Raw genomic sequence first — 20691 nt, 5'->3', positions numbered from 1 at the left:
CACTCCAATACCTTGACTTTGTTGTCCTTAAGCTATTTTGCCACAACTTTGGAAGTATGCTTKGGGTCATTGTCCATTTGSAAGACCCATTTGCGACCAAGCTGTAACTTCCTGACTGATGTCTTGATATGTTGCTTCAATATATCCACATAATTGTCCTYCCTCATGATGCCATCTATTTTGTGAAGTGYACCAGTTCATCCTGCAGCAAAGCACCCCCACAACTGCCAACTCTGTGCTTCACGGTTGGGATGGTGTTCTTCGGTTTGCAAGCCTCCCCCTTTTTCCTCAAAACATAACGATGATCATTATGGCCAAACAGTTCTATTTTTGTTTCATCAGACCAAAGACATTTCGCCAAAAAGTACGATCTTTGTCCCCATGTGGAGTTGCAAACCGTAGTCTGGCTTTTTTATGGTGGTTTTGGAGCAGTGGCTTCTTCCTTGCTGAGCGGCCTTTCAGGTTATGTCGMTATAGCGTATTACTGTGGATATATACCTGTTTCCTCCAGCATCTTCACAAGGTCCATTGCTGATGTTCTGGGATTGATTTGCACTTTTCRCACCAAAGTAAGTTCATCTCTAGGAGACAGAACACGTCTCCTTTCTGAGCGTTATAACGGCTGCGTGGTCCCATGGTGTTTATACTTGCGTAATATTGTTTGTACAGATGAATGTGGTACCTTCAGGCGTTTGCAAATTGCTCCCAAGGATGAACCAGACTTGTGGAGGTCTACAATTGTTTTTCTGATGTCTTGGCTGATTTCTTTTGATTTTCCCATGATGTCAAGCAAAGGCACTGAGTTTGAAGTTAGGCCTTGAAATACATCCACAGGTACACCTGCAATTGACTCAAATGACGTCAATTAGCCTATCAGAAGCTTCTAAAAGCCATGACATCATTTTCTGGAATTTTCCAAGCTGTTTAAAGGCACAGTCAACTTAGTGTATGTAAACTTCTGACCCACTGRAATTGTGATACAGTGAATTATAAGTGAAATAATCTATCTGTAAACAATTGTTGGAAAAAAAACTTGTCATGTATAAAGTAGATGTCCTAACCGACTTGCCAAAACTATAGTTTGTTAACAAGAAATGTGTGGAGTGGTTGAAAAACGAGTTTTAATGACTCCAACCTAAATGTATGTAAACTTCCGACTTCAACTGTAGCTGGCTTTGGAGTGGTTTGGCGTGTTTTATTATTCCTAAACAAAGCCCAACATCCCCAGTCATTCCCTTAAAGACACCATCTAACTAACTTTTAGTGTGTGTCGTACCGGCGCTGGGGGCATTGGGGGACTTGAAGAAGCCCACCACTCCCTTAGCATGGAGGCCTGCAGAGCGCAGCAGCACAGCCTTGGTACGAGAGTTCCTCCAGCACACCACAGGGAAACGGTTCTGTCTGTAACAGCGGGAGATGCGCTGGATGGTGGAGTCTGGGATGCTCTGGGGCACGATCAACAGGCCGGGGTAACTGGTAACACACACAGACAGAGAGAGAGAGAGCGAGAGCGAGCAGAGGGAGTTAGGGTCGAGATGACATTCTGTTCATGTCACTGCAGAATGTCATGACCACAAGATAATGTCATGTGTTTAAATATATTTGTTCATTGGCCCACTGCATATCAAGTTCCATCAAAGTAAAACGAGTGAATGTTGATTTATATAAATGTCAAGATCAAACGTGTACATTCAACCAGAATCCAAAACTTAGACTAAACTCAGGAAGTTACTTGAAACATGGTCCATATACGGTTTGACCATAAACCTACCACATGCAATTGAGATTCCCTAAAAGCGAAGAGTATCGAAGGGGCGTGTTTTTTGTGAGTCCCACATGAGATTTGGCGGTGAACCCGTCGTAAAAACATGTTCTATCTGCGGTTGGACCGTGAACTTACCTCCTGCAGACGGTGTACATGCGGTTGACGGTGGAGATGCGGAAGGGCTCGTTCTTGGAGCGCGTCAGGCTGTTACTGAGCGTGCCCAGTCCTAGCCGCTGATAGTCACGGCAACAGGCGCGCTCTACCACGTTGCTCATGGTCTGTCTGTCCGAGGAGCGGATGGTGGAAGACAGGGTGAGGGAGCCCTGGTCCAACTCCTCTGAGACTGTAGCAGACACACAGACAGTCAGAGACAGTGTACACTGGTCTACTACATCAGGTCAAACACTGTAGAGACCATTCAACATTTTAATTTCTGAAAGTTAAACAGCAACTCAAGACTTTCACATAAAACATGTATTTATGTCAATGCGTGGATCTTGCACCAGTTGCGTGGAATGCGTGGATCTTAAGTCAAAATGCCACCCTAAACCTTGACGTTGCTRCTTGAGTTGTCAACACCATGGCCTACCGGAGAGCTCATCCTCGTCCAGCTCTGACTGCAGGCTGCTCCTGTTCTCCCAGGTGGGAGGTGAGTACTTCTTCCGGGTCACATGCTGTCGACCGATCGTCCTCTTGGCGCTCTTCACCAGGTTTTTGGAAAGTGTCCTTTGGAAGGGTGGAGGGAGAAAAGGGAAGAGGAGGAGTAGAGAGGGAAGAGAGAGATGTAAAAGGGTTCAAAACATAGTTAACTTCAGTTAAAGCTAAACTTTATGACTTCTACTTCCTGGGTCACATTCATTTGGGCACACCATAGCAAAACACTTTGCAACAGAAAATGAAAACAAGCGTTTCTTATTGAACAAGTTTAGATCGCACCTCCCTGTTTTGGCCTGTTTGCTTCCATTTCATGTCAAATGAATACAACCCTGGTTAGAAATGTAAAGGTACAAATGCACTGACTGGGTACTTAGAAGTTTAATTAACCAGTTCATTAAATCCAAGGCACATCCCTAATGCAGACTCGGCGGTAGTCTGTATGCATAATTAAAGCTAATGAATGCATTAAAAAGACTGCTAGTTGTGCCTGCTCACTGCTGCAGGGGGGTTGGGCCCGCATTGTCGTGARGTTAATATCAGTGAATGAATGGAGTCTTTTAGTGGCGTGACGACTCGGGGAGGAGATGGAAACACCAGGGACAAACATGGAGGTGCCATCACTGTTTCCACTGCTGCATTACTCAACAGATAGAAGCCAGCTCTCTGAGAGCTTGTGCTCTTTTCATACCCCAGATGAGAGAAGGGGRAAAATTAGTGACAGGGAGAGAGAGAGTGGGGGATGATAAAGTAAAAGGGAACTCTGGGGGTCTACTGGCAGTGACAGTGGACAGAATAGAGTGTAGGATGTGAAGCTGCATTCCTCTGTACTGACCCTGCCTGGAATAAGTCAGTGTGCAGCCAGCAGAACTAAACAGTCTGCATGCTATATGGACCATTTGTGGTTACACAAGAACAAGGGTTCACACTCACTGAAGCATTTACACTCGCAAGCAGAAGGTCTATGAAACCTGTTTAATGAATACATCACACCAGACACTGACTTTAAATCAGAGACCGTCAGATAAAAACGCCCAAGGTTTGGATATATTCTAAACTGTCAGGACGGTTATGAAATGTAGGKCAATAATGTGGACTACTATATCTCCAGAGGCTGCTGCTTGGGGCAGGCCTGATATTCAGCTCACATTACAGTGCTGGGGYGTCATCTGTGACCCACATCCTTTAGTGAGTAAGCGCTTTTTAATTGGATGTTCTGTACTTGACCTGGAGGATGTGAGAGGAGTGAAACGTCTTACAGATTTACACTCTCTCATTACTAATAATCTGCCGACTGACGATAAAACTGGARCGGTACTGACGTTTTATACAACGCTGATGTGAGTTGAAATGTGTTTGGCATKTGTATGCTCTTCCTGTTTCCTTTTAGTGTTGTTTTGGTTCTTGTGGTTGACGTGCGTGTTCGTTATATCGGTCTTGTCTTACTTTATTGACTGGTTCTTGTCCTTGGTCTTGTGTTCGACCAACGTCTTGCCACTCTGGCCCACGGTGAAGGCGAAGGTTCCCTGGACGTGCTGTGGGTAGCGGAGCTTGTGCATGTGCTTCCGGAACACCTCGGCCAGGTCCGACGCCACCTCCTCATCAAACGCTATCTTCAGCAGCTACAGGAGGAGGAGTGCGATATTGGGAGAAGTGTCAAAAAAACACAAATGAATGAGTGTTCTGTCAAATTTTAAATGGAGAGAGTTACAAAGCAGAATGAGAGTGGGGGGTGGGAGTAGCAGGGTTGAGGGAGGAGAAGCTATGAAGGCCTGGTGTTTAGGCAGTAGGGTGATGGATACGAGGGTGGCAGGATGGAGGGTAGAGGTGTACCTGGAAAGTGCAGGAGCGTAGCTGAAGACCCTCCTGTATGAACTGGTCCATGGWCAGACTGACAGAGATCCTCTTCTCCTTAGTCAGGGAGGCGATGGGGAACGACCGAGTCACCACCTGCTCACCCACTGCACAGCAACAACACTCAGGGTTAGAGAGAAAGTGTGTGTGCATGTGTGTATTACTGCTAACATGTGTGTGCATGTTTGTGTTTTCAACACCCTCTTACCCAGCGGGTCGTTAGGCGTGCCCTTGAAGATGAGGCGGTAGGTGGTGAGGAAGATGGCCCCCTCGGCAGGGAGGAGGGGTGGACCTCCCAAGGCCCCCGTGGCCTCCTCCCGGCCGTCTGAGATCAGGTGCACCCGCATGCCGTCCATCACCAGCTCCTCCCCCGCCAGAAGAATGGGCCTCAGAAGCTTGGGCTGCAGCACGAGAGAGGGAGGAGTGAAGGAGAGAAGAGGAAAGGGGGAAGAGATTGGGGACAAGAAGAGACAGGGAGGGCAGAGGAAGAGAAGGAAGAGGTAGATGTGGGGTAAAGAAACGAGAAGAGTTGATAATTGATGGAAGGAGAAAAGAAAGCAGATTGAGTAGCGGGACATGGTAGGTAAGGATGAGAGGGAAAGAGAGAGACAGTAGAAGAGCTGTTAGTGCTCTATGTCCAACAGAACTCAAATGTATAAGCCATCCTTACATTGGTGGTTCTATATTTCCAAATTAGAGCAAATTCACCACAACAAATGGCACACGTCAATCCAGATGCATGTTGAAGCACAAATGTATCACGACAGACAGTTGAAAACAGAGACATCAAAATGGAGACATTTGATTGCAATTTGTTATTTTTGTTAATGTTACATAACATAAACGGTTTGCCTAAATCTCAATTGGCTGGTGGGATCTTGGCAAAGACAACCCTGATGCTCAACAAGTAAAACAAGCAGAAGGGAAAATACAGCCATGTTTGTGGTTATTTTTATAAAGTTGGATATGAAACCATTCAAATCTCTTAAGACTGGTATCATATAAATGGCAATTTTGAGTGGTTTAGGGTTTTCCCYTTAGAAAGAGGTAACATGTTTAACAACCATTTGTATATTTTCTCAAATTGTTCTCACAAAATCATCTAACAGCATTCTTGGATGTATGGAGAGGTATGAAAAACGGCAGGTCCAGTTTCTGTTAAAGACCTATGGACCATTTGGCTCAGGGCATTGACATAATTTCCTGTCCCGAGCGACCCTGGTAGAGGCCTACGCTGGGGCAACTACACCAAACAGAGCAGCTCAACTCATAATAGAAAATGAAGGCACTCGYTTTGTAACCCATTTCATAATGTGTTGTGCAACAGCTAATACCCTGGGTCCAGCTCATTGGGAGAGGATTTAACTGGAATTCATATGATATGAACGCTCACGCAGGGGGGGAAAAATCTAGAGCATTCTGGGAGATGGAATCAGGTCAAATGTGAGGCGCTCTCTGAGGTATTATAAGATGGGATAAACACAGAAAACTCACAAAAGGTGAGATCCAATTAGACTGATATCTGATACAGGGCATCCCTGAGCTCTTGGTTRATGCATATGCTAGGACACTGCTTAGTTGCCATTAACACAGCAGACATGCCAATGATGCCGTGCTAAGCTACCATCCCTCTCCAACTGCTGGCAGAAAACTCCACAGAACAACCAGAGCAAACTGCACCCTTCTGTCTGAAGGCACAAGTCAGTGACACATGCTGTAGTCAACCAGGTCACTGAGAACTACAACCTCCAGCATGCACTGCTCAGGCTGTTGTCATCTACCAGGTTCATGTTCAATAGGCACCAACTGGAGAACATGTAATGAAACAGAAAATCCACATTCTTGTTCATATTGGACAAAGTCAGGTAGTACCACCWCCTTTTCAAAACATTTTCTCGCATTTAGTTCCAACTGAACGAGACCCCGGCTTCTGAGAGGAGGAGGGGAACTACATCAACCCAGCATGCACTGCTCAGACGTATTAGTGTGAGTCACACATGGTGCTGTCGCTGGGACAGACGTACCTGCCGTGGGCGTGGCACTGTGACACTGAGCTGCAGGGATTGGTGCAGAGGGGGTTGGGCGGAGCTGGCCTGGGCTCTGCGTGGCTTTTGTCCAGCGTAATGTAAAATAAGGAATTGGTTACCTTTTGGATCGGTGGCAGTCGCTTACTCTCCCTGTGGACTGCATCCAGCGTCTCGATGTGCATCTGAACGATATCTGTGGAACAACAGGAGGGGGAGAGAGAAACTGATTAAAACTCTCTCCTAATACACAATTTGAACTCTTGAGAAAACCTGGGTCATATTCATTACGGAACACAGTAGCAAAACTAAAAYAAGTGTTTCTTATTGGACAAGTTCAGGGAATCCCTCCCCGTCAGTCCTTTTCTTCCATTAAGTGCTTAATGAATACAACCCTGATCTGTCAAGGAAAGTTCACAACATGAGCGCCAAAAACACAAAATGGAGGTTCCACCTGGTATCATGGTGTGTAGTGCCTTGAGGTGCTCGTTGGTCACCCCACTCTCGTTACACACTTTGTCTACGAAGCGGTTGATAAATCGCACCACAGAGTTGGCCACGTCAGAGCTCTCAGCGTCCTCAAAGCCGCTCTCTGTGTCGTAGCTCTCCGCCATGCTGCCAGCAATGCTAAACAAAAACAACAAAGGCATCTTAGGAACGACCAATATGAGCTTGAACTTCAATGTTAAAGTCTTATCCCTAGGCATACGTTTGTTGCTGGTTCCACTGTAAGATGTTACAAAGCTGCCCACTGTTTGATAAGCTGTTTTTAACATGTCTGTTAGTGAGAAAGCTGTTGGGTATGTTTTTCTGTCTGTGTGTACACGTGTGTGCCTCGTTGTTGTTGTTGTGTGTGTGTGTGTGTGTGTGTGTGTGTGTGTGCGTGCGTCCCCCACCTGTTGGTATACCTGTTGGTGACGTAGCTGTTGCTAACACTCTCCACATCCCCTATCCCGGACCTGTTGAGCAGGCGGTTCTTGCTGGTGTCCAGGGGCAGCAGCAGGTAGGACATGCGGTTGGCGTAGTGGATGGCCTGGCTGAACACTGTGCTCTCCTCCTTCTGCACGCGCTCACTCTGCTGCTCCTTGCTGAGCGTGGGCCACAGCCTGCTCTGCTCTGACGCCAGCTCCAGAGCACCCAGCAGCTCCTGACCTCCCGCTGCTGGACCAGACTCCTGCTGACCGCGAGACTGGGGGGGTGGAAGGGGAAAGATCAGATGGGGTCAATGTATGGATGTACTCCAAGGACTAAGTACCATTATCAAGGAAAAGGCCTCGGTTGTGTTTTCATTACTGTGTTTGATACTAATATACAGGAGCGTTAGCTTAAAAAGGTTCTGCTTGTTGTGTAATTGTAGGGTCTGTTCTTACAGAGGTGGACTGCTCCCCCCCGTCTGCCTCCAGATACAGGGCTCTGATGTGGTTCTGGACATCACTGTAGAACATGGCCTCCCAGAACTGCATGTTAGTCCACACCATGTGCTCCTGCACACAGCTGTAGGCAAACTGGGTGATGCCCGCACCTAGTTTCTGCCAGACAAACACACAAGGCCACACAGAAGCTTTAGAAACAGACTACTTTAAAGCTATGATAAAGGACAATGATTTGTTTCTTTTGTGTTGAATAGAGATTGTTTGTTTTTTGTGACTTACCCTGCAGAAGGCCGTGACCAGGGGAAGGAGGATGGCTGCAATACCGTGTTCATCCATGTGGGAGCAGTCCTGAGTAGGAGAATAGAGGTCAACATCACCATACTCTCTCAATGTCAGCCATGCAAACACACCACMGATTAGGCTCCATTATTCAGTGCGTGATCTTATGAAAATATAAAGGCCTCCATTGCAGTGTAAAACTAGGTAGCATGGTACTGTTTTGAAAAAGTCCAAAGGAGTTAACGTTATTTCTTTAGGAACTCCTTCAATACAGCCGTTCTATGTACTGAACCCGACTGTGTGCTGCGGTCTACAATAGAACTTTGTGTAGAAGAGGAGAGAATTTTCTGTGGCGTCGGCATGTACCTGTAAGGTGCAGTTCATCATGCGGACGATGTAGTCAAACTGCTGGTCATCCAGCACAGCTCGGTTCTGCAGGACGTGCTGGTTGAGCTCCTGGGTCAGACACACCCTGGCCGCCCAGCCCTTCAACGCCCGCAGTACCGCTGGCATCAGCTGGGGGGGGGGTTGCAGACACAGGACAACATTAGGAGATGGAAGGGATTTTTATATATATATTTTTTTATCACTAGACTATCATGTAGGTCAAACCTCTAAACTAGCTATAAATTGTTAACACCTTTATCATTCCAAAATGGCCGTGCACTGAGATGCTGTTGTGGCCTTGTCTCTCACCTTCTTGGCCTCCAGCATCTTGTTGTCAAATATGTAGGTAATGCAGTTCCTGACCACCTCCAGCCTGCGAGCGCTGTTAGCCAGGACATGACCATGCCTGTCCACAATGTCTCCTGGAGGAACACCACGACTCAGTGGTTATTACATCACACTCATCAGTCTACACTGAATCCAGCTCAATTAAACCAACACTGAGAGATAGATGGGTCACACAGAGGTTGTCCGAACACAGTGGACTGTCTGGGGGGCCTGTCTGGAGGACTGTCTGGTGGACCCGACACACTCATGAGTCTATACTGAAGCTACACTGAATCCAGCTCAGTTAAACGCATGCTGAGAGGGTCACACAGAGTTTTTCCTATCTAACACAGTGGCCTGTCTGGAGGACTGTCTGTGTCTGGATCAGCCTCTTTACATCAGTCTTTCAACCGTCCATTCACTGCACTACTTAATCCCACCATCTCATGCCTATACTGCTCCACCCCCCAGCCCACACTATCCCCATCAACCCCCTCCAATCAGTCTTTCCCACCAGCTTGGCACACTCACCCAGTGGGGGTCCGGAGGGCACCATGCCTTTGAGCTCGGCCTTGACCACGGGTGGTGCGGTCTGGAGCTTGGCGGCGGCGTGGTCGATGAAGAGCTGGACCGTAACGTCGTCCAGCGGAGGRAAGATAGCCAAGTTCTTGGGGTCATTGTGACCAGGGCTCTCAGCTGGCCGCTGCACCTTATGCATGGCCACGGCAGGGTACGGGTTCTCCTGATGGGGGGGAGAATAAAAAGGGGAGACCATAAAGGTGTAGGGGGAGAAAGGGCAAAGAAAAGAGGTAAGTGGTCTCCTGTTATTTTAGTTACTACATTACATAGATGGAGGATCTTAATTTGACCTATATTGTCACAGYAACAGGATTTGAACGCTTAGTCCATAATGTTACTTGATCGGTGGTTAGGTTATTAGCTGGCCAAAAGTAGGCTTCATGAAAAGTGCAATAGGACGATTCCATGTCAGCATGGCCCGAAAATATTTTGGGTATCTCAGATTGTTCATAGAAACTTTATTGGGAGGAAGGATGGTTGATACTCTTCGTACATTGTAACACAAACCATTTTGAGAAAATCCTGAAAGTGAAAATTTCAGGCCCTTTTTAGACCTGTATATGCCTCCCCTGTAAGACCCAATGATCCGTGAACCGTACATGATACAGACATACCTCTTAGTGTCATTATACTTCCTTATAGTGTTCTCGAAAATGTGGAGTACCGTTACCTTCTGAAATACAATTTTACACATGAATTTATTCAACATTTTTAGACATYGTTTTAAACAATATACTCTACAAGCAATGTTACCTCCCAAAAATGTAGGCACTTAACAAATTTCAGGTCTGCTGAGCACAAACTTGAACTTTGTGAAAAWTCTGTGCAACTCCTAGTGCACGTTTACTGTGAACACAGAGGCTGGACTTGCTTTAAAATACAGTTAACAGTGGCCATGTAGGCTACTGTGGATATTTGATTATAATGTAGGCCTACCAGRGTGGCCTACCATCAAAAACAATGGAGAAAATGCATCCCAAAACATTTTAACATGGAAATAGCTGTTCTATCATTCAGGCTACAATAGCAGCTAATGTGTGGTGTCCAACGTAGGCCTACATTCCATGAGACTAAAAGAATACATGTAGGGATTGCCAATAACCTGTTTATGCACWTGTCCTTCAGACAACAAGGTGACTGAAAATGTTGTGTTTGATATAAAATGTATTATTCCCATACCATTATAACACAGAATAAGACAAATTATGCTACCCTCTGTCTATTGGCTACTTAGCTTATTCAAGCCTGTCTCAAAATACTACACTGCCCATTTAAGACAGAAAAAAAGCTCTTTATCTGACTTGCTTTTCAAAGAGGTCTAGAACTGCACACATTTTGTTCTCTTGCAGGAAGCAACCACTCCRCCATTGCTGACTAGAAATGTGCTATAACTGGGCTAATAACTCATTTAATAGCCAAGAATAAGAACAAATGTACACACCTGGACACATTCAAAACAAGCGCATCTACTCACTATCACTCATGCTGTAAACACAGTCCAGTTAAAAGGGAATGGCACAGTTCCATATATGGCAATGATCTATTTGCATATAGGGATACTGCAGCTCTGATTGGTTATGGCGCACCAGTCTGTGTAGAGTATGGGACTGACTTGTTGATAGTGTTAACTAAAGGGGAAAACTAGAAAGTTRAGTGAAGTTCAATCTCGTGCTTCTCTGTGCGAGCTGATATTTCTTCTGCGCGGCARTCCCGGGGGAGCTGCGCACGCGCAGAGCATAGAGGGAACATTGCCTACAAGTACATCAAATTTCCAGTGTGGGTTCTCTGCTACTTTTAAAGTTATGATACATTTTATGAGCAYCACCAATACAATGAATGGGGAAATGAATTCAAAGGGAATTCCCTCTGCTGGTGATTTGCTGAATGTGCAATCCGACATGAGGCTGTGATTGTTAATGACCTATTATGTCAATTGCAATGTATAAAATTGATAATTTCTTCAAAAGTAGCAGAGATCCCACATTGGAAACKTTGTGTTTTAAGAGTAGGGTTCCAAACAATGTATTAAAATAAACAAAATCAAAAAGGGTACTTTTCAGATATGAATAGTAGTTTTAATGTTGAATAAATTAATTTTTTTATATTTTAGAATCAAGACATACCCCATATTTTAAAACACACTATAAGAGTATAATGACACCAAGATGTTGTCTGTATCACGTACAGTTCACGGATCATAGGGTCTTATAGGAGGCATGTACAGTATAGGTCTAAAAAGGGCCTAAAATGGCTACTTTCATCATGATTTTCAAAAAAACTATCTGTGATACCAAAAATATTCTTGGGCCATGCTGGCGTGAAATCGGCCAATACTGTTAAAATAACCACGTTAGTGTGGGTTTTCAGGGAATTTTACGCAAATCACAAAGCTCATCAGCATAAATTCTAAGCAACAAAAGGGTGRTCAAATTAAGATCCTACATCTATAAATAAAATCAATAAACATGTTTTTCATTTTTTTATGCACAACATACGTTTTTGAAGAGCTGCTCGGCCAGCTCCTTGATATGGTTCATGACTTTGTGCGGGCTGCACTCCTCCTGGCGAATACGCTCCACCTGATTGGCTATCAGCTGTAGACACAGGAAAAGAAAAACATAAGTTAGAATGCTTTTTCCTTCACATCTTTACCACTGATTGGGGAGGTGTGTGTGGGGGGGGTGCTCACGTCATCGAACAGGTCTGTGGGTCTGTAAGGTGGCCCTCTCTCCGATATGAACCCAGCGAACGCCATACCGTCAAGAACCTTCATCAGGAAGTCATCCTCAGTCAGAGCCCTCTGGCCCAGGAACGCAGCCTGGAGGAACACACACACTCTCATCAGTCCTGAGATTCTTGTTCCACTCTTCCTTTCTAAGTGTTAGACTCAAAACAGTTCGCAGGTCTGTTTAGAGCTAAATGTTTTTCTCCTCCAGGCAGACATTAAAGTGATATATTCCATTGTGTTCATAAAGACCGTAGTTAGTTCCAGGCTTGTATGAACACAACGTAATATATCACCTTAGGAATTAAGTTCAGAGAGGTAGAAGGTGATGTGTACCTTATGGAAGCGGATGACTGGTTCAGGGTGGATCCGGATGATGTGCAAACACCAGCGATAGCCATGGAACAGCTGGCCGAACAGCCACAGAAACACCGCCCGGATCTCCTTATCCTGCAACACACAGACAGGGAATTATAACATACTGAGGGGTAAGTATGGGACAGCTGGACAGTAAGCCTGGGAAAGCTCAGAAATCCAGAGACCTTGCTGCAGCATTGCCCCAAACAAAGGGACAGAGACTTTCTCMCATTTACATTTGAGTCATTTAGCAGACGCTCTTATCCAGAGCAATTTTATTAATTCTTTTTCCACACACACACACCTTCCACTGGGGAYAGAAGGGCTCTACATTACCTGGATCTTGAGTGTGGAGGGTTGTGTGGAGGAAGGGGGGAAGGCATGATCAGCTATCTCCAGCTCTGGGTCCAACACCTACAAACAAGATGKCARGAGTCACATTACAACAACATGGAYAGARATATCATCTAACAGTCTTCTCATTACATCCGTTCAGTTCATCAATATTATTCAGTACATAAATCCTACAGCAGCTGCTGCTACATTTTGGCATTCGGACACCGCTTCATCGRGTATCATAAATTACAATACGCTGTCAGAAGCTTTTAAGAAGATGAGAATTCTTGGAAGCCCCTCTCATAAATGAGACCGATGTGGCTTCAGACTAAGCAGCAAAAGCCCATTAACTAAATTAGCTGCAGAATCTCCTATTCACAGTCCTATTTATGTTTGGGGATGGTGAGGTGAATTAATTCAGCTAATCGTGAAGAGAGCAGCAGAGTACCTAGATAAGCCCACACCCAACGGTTGCTGCCCAACCATCTCTAGAAGCATCACTGCATCAACCTTCACCCACCAYCCCCCTCCACACACACATTACACTCCACCAACCCCCACATAACTTCTCCAGATGGTTAAACAAATTAACTATCCCTCCAGTTGCAAAAGCTATCGCTTTTCACACATTGCAATTATCCTCTCTGTGCTGGTCTGGGTGAAGGTCACTTAGACTCAGGCCTGTTATGTTATGTGAGCCGGCTGGGGGGCTGAGGCTTGGACAGCGCTGCACAGAGACTGACAGTGCACAGACAAATGCAGGGCGGAATGGACCCCACGATCACACACACTGTGCTTCACTGGTTATGGAAGGAAGCATGTGTGCATACACRTCACATGCACATAAAGTGTTTTATTGACTCAGGACACAACAAAGGACTAGCACYTCCAGTGAAATTCKCCCTGCATTMCAGGGCTCTGGTCTCATTCCAGCCACGCASGGTCACCGGGCCAGCACTACAAGTCTCTATGGCCCACACAGGTTAGGACAGAGGGAGACAGGGGGRAGAAAAGAAAGGAGGACAGAACAGAGGGAAGTGGGAGAGGCCTGTATATTGTATTGTAGAATGGTCAGGTCCCATCACAGGACTGGTTGTTCTGAGATGGAACAATTTTACAGTCCCTATTACTTACCAGAGCAGGTATTGGCTGGTACCTAGCTCTTTCCACTGTGTTGTTTTTCAAACATCTAGGAATGTTTAAACATGGTAATGAAGGACAAGGGGGAAGTATACTGGTTGAGGAGCAGCTCCTTTTCAATGTACCTCTGACCGAGAGGACACAATAAYAGCCTAACCCTGTCTCATTCTCTCTCTTTTGCCTTTTCTTGCTTTCCCTCATTTGTCCCTCCCTCCTCCTCTCCGGTTCAGTCTAGCCGTAACAGATTGGCTAGTAACMATGCAGATTGAGTATGGCTCATGTTTCATGCCCTCCAGCCAATAGAGATCATAGAGACCAGCCTGAGATAAACCCCATTGGCCTCAGACAGACAGCCTTGGAGAGTTACAAAAGCATTAACACTGTATACTGTCACATGTACTAATATATAATTCACCACGGACTTGTGTCAAAAAAACAACCCAAAATGGTTCTTCTATAACAGTTAAGAAAAGTGCCAAAAAGCTAATKAAGTACGCATTTTGAGCAGTTCCGAGCAATGTCGGTCTGGCAATATTCTGAGTAATCTACGCAAGTCCATATCAAATGTTCCATCATATTAAAACATACAACTTGACTCTTAWCCTGATAAAGAAATGAGGGGAGGAAGACATTTTTATCGAGGGAATAATATGTTCCCAAATATTTCTCATGTGGGACAGCATGTCAGATTCTATAATTCATTTTCTCCCTCTGGTCCAACTCTGATAACACAAACACACACAGTTTGGGCTGTGGGAATCAATGTCATACAGGCAAACAAAAAACTCCTCTTTTGGCTCCAGATTGTAGTATCATTTCATTCATTGAAGATGGGAATATCCATTCTTTCATAATTCGTTATTGGACTACTGTGTATTACAGTAAGCTCTGCACGTGCCAACTCACACCAATTGTGAAACTAAAAACAGACATATCCTCATGAACAGTTCATGACTGCATTGTTTTTATAGTTGAGTCTCATGGGTAATTTCAATATTGTAAAATATGATATTGTTTTATAGGGGTGTGTAATGGTAGTTCCGATACCTTACAATTAAAATGTAAGATTGTGATCAAAGTAATTTCCCACAAACACATGATTGCTTACAATATCAACCAGAATCATTCAATAAATAAAATCTGAATAAAATCTGCCACCATTTGTTTGTTGTAGCTAATGATGGGAAAGCAATGGCTCTCCTCCACATAGGAACAAAAGCATAAACCAGCCACAGACACCAATGATAGGCAGGCCCAATCAGAAAATCAGATTCGTTTTACATAACAAGGATCTTATCTTAACAAGAGGAATTTCCAGATTGTGCTGGCAGTGAGAAGCTCGATTACAATAAGGAACTTGATCTTATTTAGAAAAGGAGTTGGTTCAGAAGTAGTAAATCAACATCTCAATGTGGTGCTGTGGTTAAACCACTATAGCTGTACATGGTTCAGGGTAATGCATAGTGGGAGTCCCTGAGTTGGGTTAACGTGCTGTACTGGTATTGGTGACTCCGATGTAGCTGTATGACGTGAAGGTGTAGAAAGAAGTCTGAAGGGTGTTGTGGTGAGGTGTGAGTGTTGTCGTCACGGTGGTTACCATGGAGAGGGCGGTCTGGGTCTGCTGCAGGAGGGGGTCGGGGAGCAGGGAGATGTGGACACACTCCGGGATGGTCACCGTGCCTCCGTCTAGGTCAGCGATGATCACGTCCAACTGTAGAACAACACACAGACGGCTCAGTCAGTGCGATATCTTTGATTGATCTTGTAAGTGATCACTGTACTGCATACTGTACATGAGGCTAAGTGTGCTGATTGAGAACAGTAGTGACTGACAGAGCCACAGACACACACAAACGCTTCTGTCAACAGCTGTTCATTACAGAACTTTACCTAMTGCAGCAGTGAAATGTACCTTTTAACAGGCAGTTGGGTTGCCAAGGCGATACCCTCTCACCCCCTTACAATCAATCGATCTATCAGAGCCATGTGACTGTATAGTATACTATATTATACAGACAGGCAGTCCGTTGTTAAAAGTCATTACATAACAAAGCATGGCGAGGGACCACATGTAGTTTAACGCACCCTAACCTAGACCTCAGAAACATGACACTAAAATGACTGTCTTTTCATAGTCCTAGTCCCAATCTGAAATGTATTTAGTGCCTAGCCCACTACTGCTATTTTACCTGCCTTCATTCTAAAATGTACCTTGTTTTTATTCAATATCGTTTTGTATTCTTTTTTCCTCAGAGCTTTGAGATAACTAATGAAAAGCGATATACAAAATAAATGTATTATTAGTATTATTCATCTTAAATCATTCGTTAGTCCTTAATTACAATAGGAAACTTTAAGTCATCCAACTGGATATAGAATGAAAATATTTAAGTTACATGTATATTGCTAACGTACCTTGGCATGGTTTACAAAGACCGTTGTGTTAGTACTGAGAGGTATTTAAGCTAAAAGAGGTTTCAGATGGCTAAAACACAGCAGGTCTGGGTTGTTGAGTGAGATKAATTATAGATAAGGAAAGAGGGCCAGAGAACTGACAAACATATCCAATAATCAAGATCGTACCACAGGCTGTCAAAGTATGGGGGGGGCAACACAGAATGAAGAYGGTCTTTACTGGCATCAGATTGGCTTTACAAATGCATACACTGACGGAATATATAAACATGATATAGAAAATAAATCAAAAAKAAGTATTGTAGATTGGAACATACGGTCATGCTCCCCACCAGTTCCTGGGTCTCGGAACGGAAGAAAGAATTGACCCCGATGATGAAAGGCGTGGGCGTGCTCAGCACCTCCAGGAGTTTCCCCGGCAGGATGGGGACGTACGTAAAACTGACGGGAGGGAAAACAAGAGGAAATCAGATTAATCAGGAATTAGATTAGGAGATGGTGATAAGTGAGGAAATCACAAAATTACCCAAACTAACAGATATCTTGTTAATCTTGTTAATCAAATCCCTGTAAATTCACAAAAGACATCTATGAACCTATTTTACAATGAAAAACCCACACACACACACACACCTGTATTTGAGGGGGAACATGATGGCCAGTAGTGCTCTGCAGGCGTCTGTTAGTCTCTGGTAGCTGCTGGACAGGAACAGGATTTTGTGTTCCGTCAGAGCAGCACAGAACAGATACAGGACGTTCACTATACCTGAGAGCAACAGAGGTACAGTATTCACTTTACCTGCAGGGAAAGACCAACTGCGGGGATTGTAAAGATCAAATGTATCTTCAAACAAAATGATCWAACATGCAGGCATGAAGACATATCTACAACCAATACCCCAAAATGACAAAGCAAACATGGGTTCTTACATTTTTTTGCAAATTTATAACATATAGAAATACCTTATTTACATAAGTATTCAGACCCTTTGCTATGAGACTCAAAATTGAGCTCAGGTGCATCCTGTTTTCGTTGATCATCCTTGAGATGTTTCAACAACTTAAATTGGAGTCCACCTGTGGTAAATTCAATTGATTGGACATGATTTGGAAAGGCACACACCTGCCTATATAAGGTTCCACAGTTGACAGTGCATGTCAGAGCAAAAAAAAACAAGGCATGAGGTTGAAGGAATTGTTCGTAGAGCTCCGAGACAGGATTGTGTCGAGGCACATATCTGGGGAAGGGTACGAAAAAAGGTCTACAGCATTGAAGGTTCCCAAAAACAGTGGCCTCCATCATTCTTAAATGGAAGAAGTTTGGAACCACAGACTATTCCTAGAGCCTGGCCAAACTGAGCAATCGGGGGAGAAGGGCCTTGGTCACTGACCGAGCTCTAGAGTTCCTCTGTGGAGATGGGAGAATAATCCAGAAGGACAACCATCTCTGTAGCACTCCACCAATCAGGACTTTATGATAGAGTGGCCAGACGTAAGCCACTCCTCAGGAAAAGGCACATGACAGCCCACTTGGAGTTTGCCAAAAGGCACCTAAAGAACTCTCAGACCATGAAAAACAAGATTCACTCGTCTTATGAAACCATGATTGAACTATTTGGCCTGAATGCCAAGCGTCACGCCTGGCACCATCCCTACGGTGAAGCATGGTGGTGGCAGCATCATGCTGTGGGGATGTTTTTCAGCGGCAGGGACTGAGAGACAAGTCAGAATTGAGGGAAAGATGAACAGAGCAAAGTACAGAGAGATCCTTGATGAAAACCTGTTTCAGAGCACTCAGGACCTCAGACTGGTGGGCGAAGCCAGGACAACGACCCTAAGCACACGGCCAAGACAACACAGGAGTGGCCCAGCCAGAGTCGGAACCCGAACKAACATCTCAGGACTAACCTGAAAATAGATGTGCAGTAATGCTCTCCATCCAACCTGACAGAGCTTGAGAGGATCTGCAGAGAAGAACGGGAGGAACTCCCCAAATACATGTGTGCCAAGCTTGTAGCTTCATACCCAAGGAGACTTGAGGCTGTAATCGCTGCCAAAGTTGCTTCAAAAAAGTACTGGAGTAATGGGTCTGAATACTTACGTAAATGTAATATTTCATACTTTACATTTTTTTTTAATCCAAATTTCTAAAAACCTGTTATTGCTTTGTCATTATGGGGTATTGTGTGTAGAATGATGAGGGGGGGGTGCGAAGAAAAATTGCCAAGAAACTTGAAAATCTCGTTACAACGCTGTGTTTGCTACTACTCCCTTCACAGAACAAGCACAAAACTGGCCCTAACCAGATAGAAAGAGAGTGGAGGCCCCGGTGCACAAACTGTGCAAGAGGACAAGTACATTAGAGTGTCTAGGTTTGTTGAAAACAGACGCCTTCACAAGTCCTCAACAGCAGCTTCATAAATAGTCGCCGCAAAACAAACCAAGTTCTTAACGTTCAAAAGTGAAAGCGGTGACTCCGGATGCTGGCCTTCTAGGCATTTAAGTGCAAAGGAATAAGCCATTATCTCAGGGGACTGGCCTAATAATAAAAAGACTAACCATGGTCAAAAAGGACCACAGACACTGGGACAGAGAACTCTGTCTAGATGGCCAGCATCCCGGAGTCGCCCTCTTTCACTGTTGACCGTTTGAGACTGGTGTTTTGCGGGGTTACTATTTAATGAAGCTTGCAGTTGAGGACTTGTGAGGCGTTCTGTTTCAAACCAAACTAGACACTCTAATGTACTGTCCTCTATGCCATCAGTTTGCTGCACCGGGCCTCCACTCCTCTTTCCTTAATCTTGGTTAGGGGCCAGTTTGTGCTGTTCTGGAAGGGATGAGGTGTAAAGAGAGAGAAGAAGAGTAGAGAGGTACACAAGGCGTTGTACGAGATCTTCCAGTTTCTTGGGCAAGAGCCAATTATCTCGCAGGCGGAATAAGGGCCGATTGCAGAATGTGAATCTGCAGGAAGCAAAGACGAAGGAAGGAAGACTGACAGGAGGAAAGTTTTCAGAAGAGAAAAAGTTATGTGTATCTGGGAGACTATTTTGAGCCGGTAAGAGATCAAACCCACACGATTGCTGGATAGCTCCAGATACTCAACTAGTCTAAAGAAGGCCCCGTTTTTGCTTCTTATTAAATCAGGAACACGAGGTTAATTTCAGCGTGTAACGTGACATTAATGGTGGCAAAAGAAAGGGTGGTTATTGTCTAAATGGAATGCAGTTAGAACCTTTTTTAAAATGATAGGAACTTGAGGGAGAAGAATTAGCTACCACAAACGGAAAATGGCCAAAATGGAAAATGGAACACCGGGAAAGGGAGTGAAATGGAAGGTAAAGCTGGGATAAAGGACGCGTCTGTTACGCCTATGTTGATATCCTTTTTTTTCTTCTTTTTTTTCCTGCCGTTGTCCAGCTACAATTGAGATCATTCACAACATTAACAATGTTCAACTGTATTTCTGGGGATTTTCAATTGAATGTTATTTTTAATGGACAAAAAAATGCTGTTTTTCAAAAAACATATGGACATTTCTAAGTGACCCCAAACTTTGTGAACGTGAGTAGAGTAAACTCAGCAAAAAGAAACGTCCTTTTTCAGGACCCTGCTTTCAAAGATAAATTTGTAAAAATCAAACTTCAAGATTTCATTGTAAAGGTTTATACACTGTTTCCCATGCTTTGCTGAAAATAAACCACAGTTGACAAGTGCTTTCTTTTTTTGCTGAGTTTATATCATCACCTTCCTGCCTTTTTTTCCAACTCATCAAATATAGGCCTGTGATTTGCGATTCATTAAGCAATTAACCATTGGTAAGGTCTCTCTCTAAGGAACATATTCCTAGTGTGATGGGAACATCGGACTCTGATTGTCCCTAGAAAATATACTGACATCCATGATCATAAGGTGCCCATCGGTCTGGGCTTGAATAAACTGGCAGGTTGTGATTTGCGTGTACCAAGCTGTCTAAAGAGATGGGCTACGCTGCTGCCGCTGACAGGGAGGGAGTCGTTGATGGGAGTCTGGATGACCTTCGATCGCCCGCCACCCAATTTTATAGTCCTCTAGAGAGAGAGGGACGCATGGAAAAAGAGAACAGATAGTGTGAACGGTCATTCTTGGAAAAATGGGGATTAGCAACTACAGCACAATCACAGAGGGTTTGGAGTGTATTGAGGAGAGGAGAAATCACAGATGAGAAAGAATCACAGGGGTTTAGCAGGTACATTAGAACTCCACAGTAACCGGCCATTCAGAGCTGAACAGGAGATAACTGACCTATGCTGAACTGAGAAACCCATAGCAATGGCGCTTCACAGATCAAATCAGCCCACCATATTAAATGGGCCTTTATGTGGAGTCAAATACCATGACATTCCAGATTGTCCATACAGGGACATTTCCATTGCGTTTTTGGAAAGGGCAGATTTCATACGTTGAGATGATTTGGGGGGGGGAGGGGGTCTTAACATT

At 44.5% G+C, this 20691-nt stretch overlaps 1 protein-coding gene across 1 annotated transcript in view; it reads right to left on the bottom strand.

Moving 5' to 3' along the window:
- LOC111951396 (myotubularin-related protein 5-like) overlaps positions 1–20691 on the bottom strand; it is a 95423-nt gene that overhangs the window by 13105 nt on the left and 61627 nt on the right. The window contains 22 exon segments of the mRNA XM_023969459.2: positions 1277–1473; positions 1901–2108; positions 2355–2491; positions 3866–4041; positions 4253–4380; positions 4482–4674; positions 6420–6493; positions 6752–6924; positions 7206–7486; positions 7668–7826; positions 7950–8018; positions 8316–8465; positions 8646–8758; positions 9195–9405; positions 11738–11836; positions 11932–12060; positions 12304–12417; positions 12661–12738; positions 15398–15511; positions 16533–16656; positions 16849–16981; positions 20177–20282. Of these exon segments, the coding sequence (XP_023825227.2) occupies positions 1277–1473; positions 1901–2108; positions 2355–2491; positions 3866–4041; positions 4253–4380; positions 4482–4674; positions 6420–6493; positions 6752–6924; positions 7206–7486; positions 7668–7826; positions 7950–8018; positions 8316–8465; positions 8646–8758; positions 9195–9405; positions 11738–11836; positions 11932–12060; positions 12304–12417; positions 12661–12738; positions 15398–15511; positions 16533–16656; positions 16849–16981; positions 20177–20282 (3166 nt within the window).

The sequence above is a fragment of the Salvelinus sp. IW2-2015 genome, linkage group LG24 (genome assembly GCF_002910315.2).
Source record: "Salvelinus sp. IW2-2015 linkage group LG24, ASM291031v2, whole genome shotgun sequence".
NCBI lineage: Eukaryota > Metazoa > Chordata > Actinopteri > Salmoniformes > Salmonidae > Salvelinus > Salvelinus sp. IW2-2015.
Note: the sequence above shows the minus strand (reverse complement) of the source record. Positions and strands in the feature narration are given on the sequence as shown.